The sequence below is a fragment of the Numenius arquata genome, unplaced genomic scaffold, assembly GCF_964106895.1.
Source record: "Numenius arquata unplaced genomic scaffold, bNumArq3.hap1.1 HAP1_SCAFFOLD_558, whole genome shotgun sequence".
In the NCBI taxonomy this organism is placed as follows: Eukaryota; Metazoa; Chordata; class Aves; order Charadriiformes; family Scolopacidae; genus Numenius; species Numenius arquata.
Window position 1 is genome coordinate 79,821 of NW_027414880.1, and position 17,786 is coordinate 97,606.

The 17,786-nt window shown below is 66.4% G+C and overlaps 1 protein-coding gene across 1 annotated transcript in view; it reads right to left on the reverse strand.

Moving 5' to 3' along the window:
• LOC141478244 (chromodomain-helicase-DNA-binding protein 3-like) overlaps window positions 1-17,109 on the reverse strand; it is a gene marked incomplete at its 5' end in the record, with an annotated part of 83,895 nt that extends 66,786 nt beyond the window's left edge. Inside the window, 11 exon segments of the mRNA XM_074167356.1 lie at window positions 2,564-2,794; window positions 5,371-5,549; window positions 7,553-7,615; window positions 7,746-7,889; window positions 9,034-9,168; window positions 10,430-10,668; window positions 12,427-12,551; window positions 13,694-13,876; window positions 15,416-15,534; window positions 16,475-16,589; window positions 16,831-17,109. Coding sequence (XP_074023457.1) covers window positions 2,564-2,794; window positions 5,371-5,549; window positions 7,553-7,615; window positions 7,746-7,889; window positions 9,034-9,168; window positions 10,430-10,668; window positions 12,427-12,551; window positions 13,694-13,876; window positions 15,416-15,534; window positions 16,475-16,589; window positions 16,831-17,109 — 1,812 coding nt within the window.
• Window positions 17,110-17,786: the final 677 nt, after the last annotated feature.

The window sequence follows — 17,786 nt, forward strand, 5'->3', positions numbered from 1 at the left end:
CCTGTCCCATTTCCACCAGGTCCTTGTCCCATCCCTGTCCCTGTTCCCACCAGGTTCCTGTCCCATTCCTGTCCAGTCCCCACCAGGTCCCTGTCCTGTCCCCATCCCTGTCCCCACCAGGTCCCTGTCCCATCCCTGTCCCATCCCCACCAGGTCCCTGTCCCATCCCCATCCCTGTCCCATTTCCACCAGGTCCCTGTCCCATCTCCACCAGGTCCATGTCCCATTCCTGCCCAGTCCCCACCAGGTCCCTGTCCCATCCCTGTCCCATCTCCACCAGGTCCCTGTCCCATCCCCACGCCTGTCCCATCTCCACCAGGTTCCTGTCCCATTCCTGCCACATCCCCACCAAGTCCCTGTCCCATCCCCATCCCTGTCCCATTTCCACCAGGTCCTTGTCCCATCCCTGTCCCTGTTCCCACCAGGTTCCTGTCCCATTCCTGTCCAGTCCCCACCAGGTCCCTGTCCCGTCCCCATCCCTGTCCCCACCAGGTCCCTGTCCCATCTCCACCAGGTCCCTGTCCCATTCCTGCCACGTCCCCATGAGGTCCCTGTCCCATCCCCATCCCTGTCCCGTCTCCACCAGGTCCATGTCCCATTCCTGCCCAGTCCCCACCAGGTCCATGTCCCATCCCCACCAGGTCCATGTCCCATCTCCACCAGGTCCATGTCCCATCCCCATCCCTGTCCCATCCCCACCAGGTTCCTGTCCCATTCCTGCCCAGTCCCCACCAAGTCCCTGTCCCATCCCTGTCCCTGTCCCATTTCCACCAGGTCCTTGTCCCATCCCTGTCCCTGTTCCCACCAGGTCCCTGTCCCATCCCCATCCCTGTTCCATCTCCACCATGGTGTTCCCATACCCACCCCACCATCCCCACGTCCCCATGGTGTCCCCACGGTCGGTGGTGTCCCCGTACCATGCACTGGGGACAGAGCCACCCTCCCTTGGTCCCTCACCCTTCTCCTGTCCCCACCCCACCCTCCATCCCCGTGGTGTCCCCTAGAGTCCCCGTACTGTTCAGTGGGGACGGAGCCACTCTCCGTTGGTTCCTCACCCCTCCCCTGTCCCCGTGGTGTCTCCTGGTGTCCCCATACCCACTCTCCCCATGTCCCCGTGGTGTCCCCATGATGTCCCCATACCATGCAGTGGGGTGAGAGCCACCCTCCCTTGGTCTCCCACCACCTCTCCTGTCCCCGCTCTCCCCACACAGCCCCCCGTGGCGTCCCCATACCCACTCTCCCCGTGTCCCCATGGTCAGTGGTGTCCCCGTACCATGCACTGGGGACAGAGCCACCCTCCCTTGGTCCCTCACCCTTCCCCTGTCCCCACCCCATCCTCTGTCCCCGTGTCCCCATGGTGTTCCCATACCCACCCCACCATCCCCACGTCCCCATGGTGTCCCCATGGTCGGTGGTGTCCCCGTACCATGCACTGGGGACAGAGCCACCCTCCCTTGGTCCCTCACCCTTCCCCTGTCCCAACCCCATCCTCTGTCCCTGTGTCCCCATGGTGTCCCCTGGTGTTCCCATACCCACCCCACCATCCCCACGTCCCCATGGTGTCCCCATGGTCGGTGGTGTCCCCACGGTCGGTGGTGTCCCCGTACCATGCACTGGGGACAGAGCCACCCTTCCCTTGGTCCCTCACCCTTCCCCTGTCCCCGTGGTGTCCCCTGGTGTCCACATACCGTGCAGCGGGGACAAGAGTTGGTCCCCCACCGCTTCCCCCGTCCCCACTCTCCCCACGCAGCCCCCCCGTGGTGTCCCTGTGGTGTCCCCGTACCGTGCAGCGGGGACAGAGCCACCCTCCCTTGGTCCCTCACCCTTCCCCTGTCCCCACCCCATCCTCTGTCCCCGTGTCCCCATGGTGTTCCCATACCCACCCCACCATCCCCACGTCCCCATGGTGTCCCCATGGTCGGTGGTGTCCCCGTACCATGCACTGGGGACAGAGCCACCCTCCCTTAGTCCCTCACCCTTCCCCTGTCCCAACCCCATCCTCTGTCCCTGTGTCCCCATGGTGTCCCCTGGTGTTCCCATACCCACCCCACCATCCCCACGTCCCCATGGTGTCCCCACGGTCGGTGGTGTCCCCGTACCATGCACTGGGGACAGAGCCACCCTCCCTTGGTCCCTCACCCTTCCCCTGTCCCCACCCCATCCTCTGTCCCCACGTCCCCATGGTGTTCCCATACCCACCCCACCATCCCCATGTCCCCATGGTGTCCCCATGGTTGGTGGTGTCCCCGTACCATGCAGTGGGGACAGAGCCACCCTCCCTTGGTCCCTCACCCTTCTTCCCCTGTCCCCACCCCATCCTCTGTCCCCATGTCCCCATGGTGTCCCCATGGTCGGTGGTGTCCCCATGGTCGGTGGTGTCCCCGTACCATGCACTGGGGACAGAGCCACCCTTCCCTTGGTCCCTCACCCTTCCCCTGTCCCCGTGGTGTCCCCTGGTGTCCACATACCGTGCAGCGGGGACAAGAGTTGGTCCCCCACCGCTTCCCCCGTCCCCACTCTCCCCACGCAGCCCCCCCGTGGTGTCCCCGTGGTGTCCCCGTACCGTGCAGCGGGGACAGAGCCACTCTCCGTTGGGGACCTCGGGCAGGGGGGGGTTGAGGCAGTGGATGTGGTAGGAGGAGACGCAGGCGTCGCAGCAGAGCAGCTCCCCCCCGTCCTTGCAGACGCGGCAGTACTCCATGTGGTCGTCCTCCTCCTCTTTCTCCCCTTCCTCCTCCTCCTCCTCCTCCTCTTCCTCTTCCTCCTTCGCCTCCCACTGCACCCCCTCCTTCTCCTGAGAGACACCCCACCTCAGCACCCACCCAAACCTTCCGGGGGACACCCCCGGGACAGCGAGCGGGGACCCCAAACCTCCTGAGGGACACCCAATCTCCTGAGACACCCTGAGGAACACCCAAACCTCCTGGGGACACCCCCGAGGACCCCAACCTCCAGGGACACCCAACCTCCTGGGGACATCCCCAAAACAGCACCCAGGGGCCCCAAACCTCCTGGGGACACCCAATCTCCTGAGACACCCTGAGGAACACCCAAACCTCCTGGGGACACCCCCGAGGACCCCAACCTCCAGGGACACCCAACCTCCTGGGGACATCCCCAAAACAGCACCCAGGGGCCCCAAACCTCCTGGGGACACCCTTGGGGACACCCTTAGGGACACCCAACCTCCAGGAACACCCAAACCTCCTGAGACACCCCTGGGATGGCACCTGGGGACCCAAACCTCCAGGGACACCCAAACCTCCTACAACTCTCCCAAAACAGCACCCAGGGACCCTAAACCTCCTGGGAACACCCTGAGGAACACCCAAACCTCCCGGGGACACCCCTGGGATGGCACCTGGGGACCCCAACCTCCAGGGACACCCAACCTCCTGGGGACATCCCCAAAACAGCACCCAGGGGCCCCAAACCTCCTGGGGACACCCTGAGAGACACCCAAACCTCCTGGGGACACCCTTGGGGACACCCTTAGGGACACCCAACCTCCAGGGACACCCAGACATCCTGGGACACCCCTGGGATGGCACTTGGGGACCCCAACCTCCAGGGACACCCAACCTCCTGGGGACATCCCCAAAACAGCACCCAGGGGCCCCAAACCTCCTGGGGACACCCTGAGAGACACCCAAACCTCCTGGGGACACCCTTGGGGACACCCTTAGGGACACCCAACCTCCAGGGACACCCAGACATCCTGGGACACCCCTGGGATGGCACTTGGGGACCCCAACCTCCAGGGACACCCAACCTCCTGGGGACATCCCCAAAACAGCACCCAGGGACCCTAAACCTCCTGGGAACACCCTGAGGGACACCCAAACATCCTGGGACACCCCTGGGATGGCATCTGGGGACCCTAAACCTCCTGGGGACATCCAACCTCTTGGAGACCTCCTCCAGGGACACCCAAACCTCCTGGGACCCTCCCAAAACAGCACCCAGGGACCCTAAACCTCCTGGGGACACTCTGAGGGACACCCAAGCCTCCTGGGGACACCCCTGGGATGGCACCTGGGACCCCAATCCTCCTGGGGACACCCAACCTCCCAGGGTCCCTCCTGGGGACATCCCCAAAACAGCACCCAGGGACCCTAAACCTCCTGGGGACACCCCCGGGACAGCGCCCGGGGACCCCAAACCGCCTGGGGACACCCTGAGGGGACACCCAAACCCCCTCAGAGACCCCAAACTCCCCTCAGGGACCTCTTCAGGAACCTCCAAATCCCTCAGGGACCCCCAAACCCTGCTCAGAAACCCCCCCAGGTCCCCTTCCCAGGGACCTCTCTAGGAACCCCCAAACCCCCCCAGAGACCCCCAAACCCTGCTCAGAAACACCCCCAGGGACCCCCAAACCCCCTCAGAGACTGCCCCCCCCGCTCCCAGGGACCTCTCTAGGAACCCCCAAACCCTCCCAGGGATCCCCAAACCCCCTCAGAGACTGCCCCCCCCGCTCCCAGGGACCTCTCTAGGAACCCCCAAACCCTCCCAGGGATCCCCAAACCCCCTCAGAGACTGCCCCCCCCCTCCCAGGGACCTCTCTAGGAACCCCCAAACCCCCTCAGGGATCTCTCTAGGAACCCCCAAACCCCCCCAGGGACCCCCAAACCCGCTCAGGGACCCCCAAACCCCCTCAGGGATCTCTCTAGGAACCCCCAAACCCCCCCAGGGACCCCCAAACCCCCTCAGGGATCTCTCTAGGAACCCCCAAACCCCCCCAGGGACCCCCAAACCCGCTCAGGGACCCCCAAACCCCCTCAGGGATCTCTCTAGGAACCCCCAAACCCCCTCAGGGACCCCCAAACCCCCTCAGGGATCTCTCTAGGAACCCCCAAACCCCCCCAGGGACCCACAAACCCGCTCAGGGACCCCCAAACCCCCTCAGGGATCTCTCTAGGAACCCCCAAACCCCCTCAGGGACCCCCAAACCCCCTCAGGGATCTCTCTAGGAACCCCCAAACCCCCTCAGGGACCCCCAAACCCTGCTCAGAAACACCCCCAGGGACCCCCAAACCCCCTCAGAGATTCGCCCCCCCCTCCCAGGGACCTCTCTAGGAACCCCCAAACCCTCCCAGAGACCCCCAAACCCCCTCAGAGACTGCCCCCCCCTCCCAGGGACCTCTCTAGGAACCCCCAAACCCCCTCAGGGACCCCCAAACCCCCTCAGGGATCTCTCTAGGAACCCCCAAACCCCCTCAGGGACCCCCAAACCCCCTCAGGGATCTCTCTAGGAACCCCCAAGCCCCCCCAGGGACCCCCAAACCCGCTCAGGGACCCCCAAACCCCCGGAAGTGACCCCTCTAAGAGCCCAACCCCCTCAGGGCCCCCCCCCCCCATCCCGCAGCTCACGCAGTGGGGGCAGCTCCAGCGCCCCTCGGGCGCGCGGTCGAGCTCGGGGTCGAGGCAGACGAGGTGGTAGGCGCGGGGACAAGTGTCGCAGAGGATGATCTCCCCCCCCTGCTGGCACACCTCGCAGTAGTCCTGGTGGTCCGTCTCGTAGCCGTCCCCCTCCTCCTCCGGCCCCGGCCCTGCGGGGGGGACGCCACGCACCACCCGCTGCCACCCGGATTGACGGGGCAAGGGGGGGGCACCGGGGACAGGGGGGCAGTGGGGGACGGGGGGGTAGAGGGGGACTGGGGGGCACTGGGGACAGGGGGGTAGAAGGTCACCGGGGATGGGGGCTGAGGGGGACTGGGGGACAGTGGGGATGGGGGGCACTAGGGGACAGGGGATGGGACTGAGGGGGACTGGGGGAGAGGGGGGCACTGGGGATGGGGGCTGAGGGAGACTGGGGGAAAGGGGGACACTGGGGATGGGGGCTGAGGGGCACTGGGGGAGAGGGGGGCACTGGGGATGGGATTGAGGGGCACTGGGGGACAGGGGGTTACTGGGGATGGGGGCTGAGGGGAACTGGGGGAGAGGGGGGCACTGGGGATGGGGGCTGAGGGGCACTGGGGGACAGGGGGTTACTGGGGATGGGGGCTGAGGGGAACTGAGGGAGAGGGGGGCACTGGGGATGGGATTGAGGGGCACTGGGGGACAGGGGGTTACTGGGGATGGGGGCTGAGGGGAACTGGGGGAGAGGGGGGCACTGGGGATGGGGGCTGAGGGGCACTGGGGGACAGGGGTTACTGGGGATGGGGGCTGAGGGGAACTGAGGGAGAGGGGGGCACTGGGGATGGGATTGAGGGGCACTGGGGGACAGGGGGTTACTGGGGATGGGGGCTGAGGGGAACTGGGGGAAAGGGGGACGCTGGGGATGGGGGCTGAGGGGAACTGGGGGAAAGGGGGACGCTGGGGATGGGGGCTGAGGGGCACTGGGGGAGAGGGGGGCACTGGGGATGGGATTGAGGGGGACTGGGGGGCACTGGGGGAGAGGGGGGCGCTGGGGATGGGATTGAGGGGGACTGGGGGACAAGGGGGCACTGGGGATGGGGGCTGAGGGGCACTGGGGGAGAGGGGGGCACTGGGGATGGGGGCTGAGGGGCACTGGGGGACAGAGGGTTACTGGGGATGGGGGCTGAGGGGAACTGGGGGAAAGGGGGACGCTGGGGATGGGGGCTGAGGGGCACTGGGGGACAGGGGGGCACTGGGGATGGGATTGAGGGGGACTGGGGGGCACTGGGGGAGAGGGGGGCACTGGGGATGGGATTGAGGGACACTGGGGGACAAGGGGGCACTGGGGATGGGATTGAGGGGGACTGGGGGGCACTGGGGGAGAGGGAGGGCACTGAGGATGCCACGCACCACCCACTGCCACCCAGATTGATGGGATGGGGGGGGCGCCGGGGACAGGGGGGCAGTGGGGGACAGGGGGGCAGTGGGGACGCCACACACCAGGGCACTGTGGACAGGGGGTTACTGGGGATGGGGGGCACTAGGGAAGAGGGGGGCACTGGGAGAAAGGGGGGCACTGGGGATGGGGGCTGAGGGGCACTGGGGAACGGGTGGGCACTGGGGATGGGGATGCGAGGGTGCTGGGGACAGGGACACTTGGGGACACCAGGGATGGGGACGCGGGGGTGCTGGGAACGGGGCCTTTGAAGGATGGGGACATGGGGACACCCAGGGACAGGGACACTGGGGATGGGGACACCCAAGGACGGGCACACGGAGCCACCAAGGGATGGGGACAGGGTGGTACTGGGGGCACTGGGGCTGGGGACACCAGGGGACAAGGGCAGTAGGAATGGGAGCAATGGGACACCAGGGATGGGGACAGCAGGGAGACGGGGACACTGGGGACACCAGGGGCACCGGGTAGAAGGGAGGGGGTGGCACCAGGGACACCAGGGGACAGGGAGACGGGGACACCGGGGACACCGAACGCCCAGGGGAGATGGCGGGGAACAGGGAGGGGGACATGGGGACACCGCTACACCCCTGGGAAGACGCCAGGGGCTGGGGACTCCCCGGCCGCCACCACCGACACGGGGGAAGGAACCGAGGACCCCCGCTCGGGGAGGGAGGGGGGGACACCGCGGGCTGGGGGGACCCCGGGTGACAAGTCGGGGACAGCGGGGTGTCTCACCGTGCGCGGGCGCCGTGCCCGTCCCCACGGGGCCGCGCTCCCGGCTGAGGCCGGCACAGGGGGCTGCAAGGAGAGGCGGGGGGGGGGGGGAACGGGGGACGGGGGTGTCACCCGGCGTCCCCGCCGCGGGGGCGTGGGGAAGGGGGTGGTGGTGGCACCCGGGGGGCTTGGGGGACGCTTTGGGGACACTCACCCTTCTTCTTCTTGCGGCCGGGACGTCCCCGCTTGAGCTTCTTGAGGCGGGTGGTGGGGTCGGGGCGGGCGGTGGCCCCCAGCACCCCCGGGCTCTCGGCGTCAGACTCCTCCTCCGCCTCCCCCGCGTCCTCGCTCTGCCCGGGGACAGCGGTGACACCGGGTGGCATCGGGGGACAAAGGGACATGGGGGACACGGGGACATGGGGGGGACGGGACAAGGAGACACGTGGGGTGGTGGTGGGATGGGGCCTCGGGGCCAGGTGCCACTGCCTGGGGACGTGGAGGGGACAAGAGGGGACCCAGGCATTGGGGTGCCACCATTTGGGGATCCCAGAAGGTCAGGAGGGGACCCAGGCGTCCAGGTGCCACCACTTGGGGACCCCAGAAGGTAAGGAAGGGACCCAGGCATTGGGGTGCCACCACCTGGGGACCCCAGAGGGTCAGGAGGGGACCCAGGTGTCCAGGTGCCACCAGTTGGGGACCCCAGAAGGTCAGGAGGAGACCCAGGTGTCCAGGTGCCACCAGTTGGGGACCTCAAAAGGTCAGGAGGAGACCCAGGTGTCCAGGTGCCACCACTTGGGGACCCCAGAAGGTAAGAAGGGGACCCAGGCATTGGGGTGCCACCAGTTGGGGACCCCAGAAGGTCAGGAGGGGACCCAGGTGTCCAGGTGCCACCACTTGGGGACCCCAGAAGGTAAGAAGGGGACCCAGGCATTGGGGTGCCACCACTTGGGGACCCCAGAGGGTCAGGAGGGGACCCAGGTGTCCAGGTGCCACCAGTTGGGGACCCCAGAAGGTAAGGAAGGGACCCAGGCATTGGGGTGCCACCACCTGGGGACCCCAGAAGGTCAGGAGGAGACCCAGGTGTCCAGGTGCCACCAGTTGGGGACCCCAGAAGGTCAGGAGGGGACCCAGGTGTCCAGGTGCCACCACTTGGGGACCCCAGAAGGTAAGGAAGGGACCCAGGCATTGGGGTGCCACCACCTGGGGACCCCAGAAGGTCAGGAGGAGACCCAGGTGTCCAGGTGCCACCAGTTGGGGACCTCAAAAGGTCAGGAGGGGACCCAGGTGTCCAGGTGCCACCAGTTGGGGACCCCAGAAGGTAAGGAAGGGACCCAGGCATTGGGGTGCCACCACCTGGGGGACCCCAGAAGGTCAGGAGGGAACCCGGGCATCCAGGTGCCACCATTTGGGGACCCCAGAGGGTCAGGAGGGGACCCAGGCGTCCGGGCACCCCCCCAGTGTCCCCCCCCCCCAGTAGGGGACCCAGGTGTCCAGGGGTTGCCCTACCGAGCTGCTCTTCTTGCGCTTCCCTCCCAGTACCCCCAGTTTGATCTTCAGCGGCGCCATCTTCCTCCCCTTCATCTTCCTCTTCAGCTCCGGCACCCGCGGGCTCTTGCTGCGCTTCTTGTGACCGGGACCTGCAGGGGGTGGGGGGGTCACCCAGGTGTTTGGAGGGGGGGGGGACACACGACACACCCAGGCATCCGGAGCACCCCCAGCCCCATGAGGAGCCCAGGGACCCCCCAGATCCTCTCCAGAGACCCCAAAGCTTCCTTAAGGATCCCCCAAATCCCCCCAGGGACCCTCAAATCCCCCCAAATATCCCTAAAGCCCCCCCCCCCCCCCGGGCTCCCCCAAAGCCCCCCCCAGGGACCCCCAATCCATGAGGACCCAGGCGTTCTGGGGGGGGGACCCAGGCATCCGGGGGGGACCAACTATGGGTGTCTCAGGCGTTTGGGGGGTGACCCAGGCATTCGGGGGGGTCCCAGGTGTCTGAGTGGGACCCACTATGGGGGTCCCAGGCATTTGAGGGATGACCCAGGCATCTGGGGGGGGGACATGACCCTCTATGGGGGTCCCAGGCTTTTGGCGGGGGACCCAGGTGTCCAGGGGGGGACCAACTATGTGGGGGTCCCAGGCGTTTGGGGGGGGACCCAGGCATCCGGGAGAGGACCCACTATGGGGGTCCCAGGTGTCTGGGGGGGTCCCACTATTGGGGTCCCAGCTATTTGAGGGATGACCCAGGCATCTGGGGGGGGACACGACCCACTATGGGGGTCCCAGGCATTTCAGGGGGGGTACCCAGGTGTCCAGGGGGACCCAATATGGGGGTCCCAGGTGTTTGGGGGGGGACGGGACACACAGGCATCTGGAGGAGACCCACTATGGGGGTCCCAGGCGTCCGGGGGGGTCCCAGGTGTCTGGGGGGGTCCCACTATTGGGGTCCCAGGCATTTGAGGGATGACCCAGGCATCTGGGGGGGGGGGACGCAACCCACTATGGGGGTCCCAGGCATTTGGGGGGGGGGACCCAGGTGTCCAGGGGGGACCCAATATGGGGGTCCCAGGTGTTTGGGGGGGGACGGGACACACAGGCATCCGGAGGAGACCCACTATGGGGGTCCCAGGCGCCCGGGGGGGTCCCACTATTGGAGTCCCAGGCATTTGAGGGATGACCCAGGCATCTGGGGGGGGGGACGCGACCCACTATAGGGGTCCCAGGCATTCGGGGGGTGGCCCAGGCATCCGGGGGGGACCCATGCGTCCAGGGGGACCCCCCATTATGGGGGTCCCAGGCACCTGGGGGAACACCCAGGCATCCGGGAAACGACCCACTATGGGGGTCCCAGGCATCCAGGGGGGGATCCTAACTATTTGGGGGGGATGGACGGACACCCACCTTTTCCCTCCTTGGTCTTGGCCTTGCGCAGGGGCGGGGGGGGCGCCTCGGGGGCGACGGCGGCCACGGCGGCCGACACTTGCTCGGCCACGGCGGCGGCGGCAGCGGCGGCGGCAGCGGCCACGGCGGCAGCCGAGCCCTTGAAGGGGTTGTTGGCGCTGAATTCCCGCCATTTGGCCCCCAGGATGGTCATCATCTTCGACATGGGGATTTTGGGGTTCTTCTTGGCGATCAGGGGCCTGGGGGGGGGGGGGGGGGGGGAGGAAGGAAGGAAGGAAGGAGGGGGAGTTGGGAATCCAGGTGTCCGGGGGTGGGGGCACCCAGAAACCCAGGAATCTGTGGAGGAACAGGGGACCCCAGGCATCTGGGGGGGCACCCAGGGACCCAGGTGTCTGTGGAGGAATAGGGGACGCCAGGCATCTGGGGGGGCACCCAGGGACCCAGGTGTCTGGGTGGAACAGGGGACCCCAGGCATCTGGGGGGGCACCCAGAGACCCAGGTGTCTGGGGGGGGCACCCAGGGACCCAGGCATCTAGAGGCATCTGGGGGGGCACCCAGAGACCCAGGCATCTGGGGGGGGGCACCCCAGGAATCTGGGGGGGAACAGGGGACCCCAGGCATCTGGGGGGGCACCCAGAGACCCAGGTGTCTGGGGGGAACAGGGGACCCCAGGCATCTGGGGGGGCACCCAGAGACCCAGGTGTCTGGGGGGGGCACCCAGGGACCCAGGCGTCTGTGGAGGAATAGGGGACGCCAGGCATCTGGGGGGGCACCCAGAGACCCAGGTGTCGGGGGGGGGGGGGCGGGGCACCCTAGGCATCTGGGGGGGGGCACCCAGGGACCCAGGCATCCCGGGGGGGCACCCAGGGGTCTGAGGGGAACAGGGGACCCCAGGCATCTGGGGGGGCACCCAGGGACCCAGGCATCTAGAGGCATCTGGGGGGGCACCCAGAGACGCAGGCATCTGGGGGGGGGGGCACCCCAGGAATCTGGGGGGAACAGGGGACCCCAGGCATCTGGGGGGGCACCCAGAGACCCAGGTGTCTGGGGGGAACAGGGGACCCCAGGCATCTGGGGGGGGCACGCAGGGACCCAGGCGTCCAGACACCCCCCCCCAGGAACCCTGAGCTGCTCTAAAAGGACCCCCACCAGCACCCTAAAGTGTCCCCCAACACCCAGAGGTGCCCCCCAGCACCCCAAGATGCCCTGGAACACCCCCACCAGCACCCCGAGGTGCCCTAAAATACCCCCACCAGTACCCTGAAGTGCCCCCCCAGCACCCCAAGATGCCCTGGAACACCCCCACCAGCACCCCGAGGTGCCCTAAAATACCCCCACCAGCACCCTAAAGTGTCCCCCAGCACTCAGAGGGACCCCGAGGTGCCCCCCAGCACCCCAAGATGCCCTAAAACACCCCCACCAGCACCCCGAGGTGCCCTAAAATACCCCCACCAGTACCCTAAAGTGCCCCCCCAGCACCCCAAGATGCCCTAAAACACCCCCACCAGCACCCCGAGGTGCCCTAAAACACCCCCACCAGCACCCCGAGGTGCCCTAAAATGACCCCCACCAGCACCCTAAAGTGTTCCCCAGCACCCAGAGGGACCCTCCAGGACCCTGAGGTGCCCCCCCAGCACCCCAAGATGCCCTAAAACACCCCCACCAGCACCCTAAAGTGCCCCCCAGCACTCAGAGGGACCCCGAGGTGCCCCCCAGCACCCCAAGATGCCCTAAAACACCCCCACCAGCACCCCGAGGTGCCCTAAAATGACCCCCACCAGCACCCTAAAGTGCCCCCCCAGCACCCAGAGGGACCCTCCAGGACCCTGAGATGCCCCCCAGCACCCCAAGATGCCCTAAAACACCCCCACCAGCACCCCGAGGTGCCCTAAAATGACCCCCACCAGCACCCTAAAGTGTTCCCCAGCACCCAGAGGGACCCTCCAGGACCCTGAGATGCCCCCCAGCACCCCAAGGTGCCCCCCCCCAGGCCCCACCTCATGAACTGGCTGAAGGCCTTGTAGTTGGTGAGGGTGTGATAGTCCTCCTCGGTGAAGACATGGTCCACGTCCTCCAGCCCCCAGGCCCCCAGCAGCTGCGCCGAGGACTTCTGCTCCACCGCCTGGGGTCGGGGGGGGGACACACAGCGGGGGACGGGGGACACAGCCAGGCCGTGGGGGGGACACACGACAGTCACCGACACCAGGATGGGGAGAGGGGGATGAGAAAAAACACAGAGAGAACCACGTTACCTGATGGGACCCCCACGGGTGACAGGACAACTGTGAGGACACCCATGAGTGATGGGACCCCCACGAGCACCCACAAGGTGATGGGACCCTCACAACGACCCACAGGGGTGTCAAGACCCCCCATGGGCACCCACATGAGTGACAGGACCCTCACAACGACCCACAGGGGTGACGGGACCCCCATGGGCACCCACAAGGTGATGGGACCCTCGCAACGACCCACAGGGGTGACGGGACCTCCAAAGGCACCCACAAGGTGATGGGACCCTCACGATAACCCACAGGGGTGTCAAGACCCCCATGAGCACCCAACATAGCTGATGGGACCCCCACGGGCACCCACAAGGTGATGGGACCCTCACAACGACCCACAGGGGTGTCAAGACCCCCTGTGGGCACCCACATGGGTATCGGGACCCTCACAGGCACCCACAAGGTGATGACCCACAGGGGTGTCAAGACCCCCATGAGCACCCAACACAGCTGATGGGACCCCCACGGGCACCCACATGAGTGACGGGACCCTCACAACGACCCACAGGGGTGACGGGACCCCCATGGGCACCCACAAGGTGATGGGACCCTCACGATAACCCACAGGGGTGTCAAGACCCCCATGAGCACCCAACACAGCTGATGGGACCCCCCACAGGCACCCACAGGGGTGACGGGACCCCCAAAGGCACCCACGGGGGTATCGGGACCCTCACAACAACCCACATGGGTGACAGGACCCCCAAAGGCACCCACATGGGTATCGGGACCCCCACAGCCCCCCACACAGTGACAGGACCCTCATGAGGACCCACATGGGAGTTGAGACCCCCCCATTGACACCCACACAGATATTAGGACCCCCCAAGGACCCACACGGGTGTCAGGACACCCCCCCTCAAGGCCCCACACAGCGATGGGACTCCCAAAGGACAGTACTGGGGGAGCCCCTGCACCCTCAGGTGCGCCCCCCTCTGTTCCCCCCACCCACTGGGTGCCCCCCCGGCCGTACCTTCACCTTCTGCCCCCCCTCCTCGTCGGCCTTTTTCCGCCTCTTCGTCTTCTTTTCCTTCTTCTCCCGGTGCTTCCGCCGCCGTTTCCTGGCCGCCCCCCCGGAGTCGCTGCCGCCGCTCTCCGACTTCTCCCGGTACTCGTCCCGCTGGTATTCCTCCCGCTCCGACTCCAGCTCATCCTCGCTCACCTGCCACCCCCCCACCAACACTCATCCTGGGGGGCCGTCACCCCTCCTCGGGGCCCCTCAGCCACCCCGAGACCCCCATCAGTCACCCCAGGACGCCAACAGCAACCCCCAACCCCGTCAGCCGCCCTGAGACCCCTATCGGCCACCCCCAACCCCATCAGCCCCCCCAAGACCCCCATCAGCCCCGCACCCCCCCCCAGGACCCCAACAGCAACCCCCAACCCCATCAGTCACCCCAGGACGCCAACAGCAACCCCCAACCCCGTCAACCACCCTGAGACCCCCATCGGCCGCCCCAGGACCACGTCAGTCACCCCCAACCCCATCAGCCCCCCCAAGACCCCCAATCAGCCCCCCCCCAGGACCCCAACAGCAACCCACAACCCTGTCAGTCACCCCAGGACCCCAACAGCAACCCCCAACCCCATCAGTCATTCCCAACCCTGTCAGCCGCCCTGAGACCCCCATCAGCCACCCCAGGACCATGTCAGTCACCCCAAACCCCGTCAGCCGCCCTCAATGCAATCAGTCACCCCAATACCCCGTCAGTCACCCCAGACTCCAACAGTCACTCCCAGTCACTCCCAGACCTGTCAGCCACCCCGAGACCCCCATCAGCCACCCCAGGACCATGTCAGTCACCCCCAACCCCATCAGCCCCCCCAAGACCCCCAACAGCCACCCCAGGACCCCATCACCCGCCCTCAATCCAATCAGCCACCCCAGGACCCCGTCAGTCACTCCCAGATCCTGTCAGCCACCCCAGACTCCATCAGTCACTCCCAACCCCGTCAGCCGCCCCAGGACCCCGTCAGCCACCCCTGGGCTTCCATCAGCCACCCTGAGACTCTGCCAATTGCCCCAGCCCTGTCACCCACGCTGAGAGTCTGTCACCCAGACTATGTCCATTGTCCCCAGACCCTGTCACCTGTCCCCAGACCCCACCAGCCACCCTGAGTCTGTCACCCATCCTCAGGCCCCGTCCATCATTCCCAAAACCTGTCACCCAACCTCAAACACCATTACCCATCCACCAGACCCCGTCAGCCGTCCTGAGAGGTTGTCACCCATCCCCAGAACACATCCATCATCCTCAGACCCCAACAGCTGCCCTGAAAGGTTGTCACCCATCCCCAGACCCCATCCGTTGTCCCAAGACCCTGACAGCCATCCTGAGAGGTTGTCACCCATCCCCAGACCACATCCATCATCCCCAGACCCTGTTAGTCACCCTGAGAGGTTGTCACCCATCCCCAGACCACATCCATCGTCGCCAGACCCTGTCAGCTGTCCCCAGACCCCATCCGTTGTCCTCAGACCCCGACAGCCGTCTTCAGAGGTTGTCACCCACCCCCAGACCCCGTCACCCAACCTGAGAGACTGTCACCCATCACCTGACCCCGTCACCCACCTCCAAACCCCATCCATCACCCCCAGAGCCCATCCATTGTCCCCAGACCCCGTCACCCGTCCCCAGACCCCGTCACCCGTCCCCAGAAGGACCCCAGTGTCCGGGCAAGGCCTCCAGGGGGAACTCACCAGTTTTTTCCGTTTCCGTGGTTTTCCGGGTTTATTTTCCTTCTGCTTCCGGGGGCCTCGTTTCTTCTTCTTCACCCCCAGGGCCCCCTCAAGGCCCCGCAGCAGCTCGTCGTCACCATCTGCGGGGACACAGCAGCCTGAGCCGCGGGGACGGGGACACGCACCAGCGGCTGTGCAAGGTCCCCTCCGCGGCCTTTGGGGACAGTGACAGGCAGGAAGAGGGGTGACAGTCCCAGGCAGCCACACTGAGGTCCCCTCTGTGGCCACTGACCCACGGAGTTGGGTAATGGGGACAGGTGGCCGTGTTGAGGTCCCTTCTGAGGCCACCAGGATGGTGACACACAGAAAGACAGGTGACAGGGACAAGTAGCCACACTGAAGTCTGCTCCACAGCCACCAGGACTGTGACACACACAGAGATGGCGGATGGGGACAGGCAGCCACACTGAGGTCCCTTCTGAAGCCGTCAGAATGATGACACACAGAGACAGGTGACAGGGACAGGCAGCCACACCAAGGTCCCTTCTGTGGCCACCAACCCACTGACGCACACAAAGATGGGTGACAAGGACAGGTGGCCACACTAAGGTCCCCTCCGTGGCCACCATGGTTGTGGCACGCAGCAAGACGAGTGACAGGGACAAGCAGCCACACCAAAGTCCCCTCCACAGCCACCAGGACTGTGACACACACAGAGGCGGGTGACAACCACAGGTGGCCACATTGAGGTCCCCCCTGCGGCCACCAGCATGGGGACACACAGAGGCAGGTCTCCAAAACACAGCATCTCCCAAACACTCAGCCCAGGGGACACTGCTGTCACCGTGACAGTGACCAACTACCACTGGAGGATTCCCCAACTGCTCACCCCAGGTGACACTGCTGTCACTGTCACCAACCGCCAGTGCATGAGCTCCCAAACACTCGGCCCAGGGGACACTGCTGCCACTGTGACAGTGACCAACTACCAGCGGAGGATTCCCCAACTGCTCACCCCAGGTGACACCAGTGTCACCGTGACAGTGACCAACTACCGCTGGAGGATTCCCCACCACTCACCCCAGGTGACACCAGTGTCACCGTGACAGTAACGAACCACCGACAGCGGTGGTGGATTCCCCCCTTCTTTGACCCTAAGAGCGCTGAACTGCTCAGCACTGTCGCTCCGCTCCACCTGACGGTGACCAACCGCCGGCAGAGGATTCCCCAACCGCTCAGCCGGGGGGACGCCGGTGTCACTGTGACAGTGACCAACTGCCAGTGAAGGATTCCCCAGCTGCTCACCCCAGGTGACACTGCTGTCACTGTGACAGTGAACAACCGCCAGCGCACGAGCTCCCAAACACTTGGCCCAGGGGACGCTGCTGTCACCGTGACAGTGACCGACTACCGGCGGAAGATTCCCCACCACTCACCCTAGGTGACACCAGTGTCACCGTGACAGTGACCAACCGCTGACAGCGGTGGTGGATTCCCCTCTGTTTCACCCTAAAAGCGCTGAACTGCTCGGCACCGTCGCTCCGCTCGACGGTGACCAACCGCTGGCAGAGGATTTCCCAACCGCTCAGCCGGGGTGACGCCGGTGTCACCGTGACAGTGACCAACCGCCGCCAGCAGTGCTGGATTCCCCTCTGTTTCACCCTAAAAGCGCTGAACTGCTCGGCACCGTCGCTCCGCTCGACGGTGACCAACCGCTGGCAGAGGATTTCCCAACCGCTCAGCCGGGGGGACGCCGGTGTCACCGTAACAGTGACCAACCGCCGGCAGAGGATTTCCCAACCCCTTGGCCGAGGGCCACCGGCCTCCCCGTGACGGGGGCCACCGAGAATCCCCGAGGACCATCCCCGGGGCGGTGACACCTACATCCGTGTCACGGCCTTGGCTGTCCCCGGTGGTTTTTTGGCAGCCGGTCGGGGTGAAACCCGGCGAGAGGTGTCACATCTGCCCGGCGGCTCTCGCAACGAGCTGGCACGTCCTCAGCCCCGGCGCGTGTGTGTGTGTATGCGTGCGTCTGTGTGTCCCCCGGGCGCCGACGTCACCCGTCCGCCCCCATAAATCACAACCGGCGCTCGCTGACAGGTCCCAGCCGCCCGCCGGCGGTCAGGGCCACGCTCAGCGCCGGGGAGGGAACCCCCCGGTGTCCCCGAGGCCGCGGCGGGAGCCGGAGGAGGGAAGGGGGGGTCCGAGGCGGGGGGGGTGTAACGGCGGGTGCCAAGGTTGGCATGGGGAGAGGAAGCGCCACCCGGGGTCACATTCCCGGTTAATCCCTTGGCACCGCCGGCTGCTGGAGGAGGCGGGGGGGGGGCCGGGGACCACCGGGACGTCGCTGACCCCCCCCCTCTCCGCCCCCCGCGGGGCACGATGCCGGAAA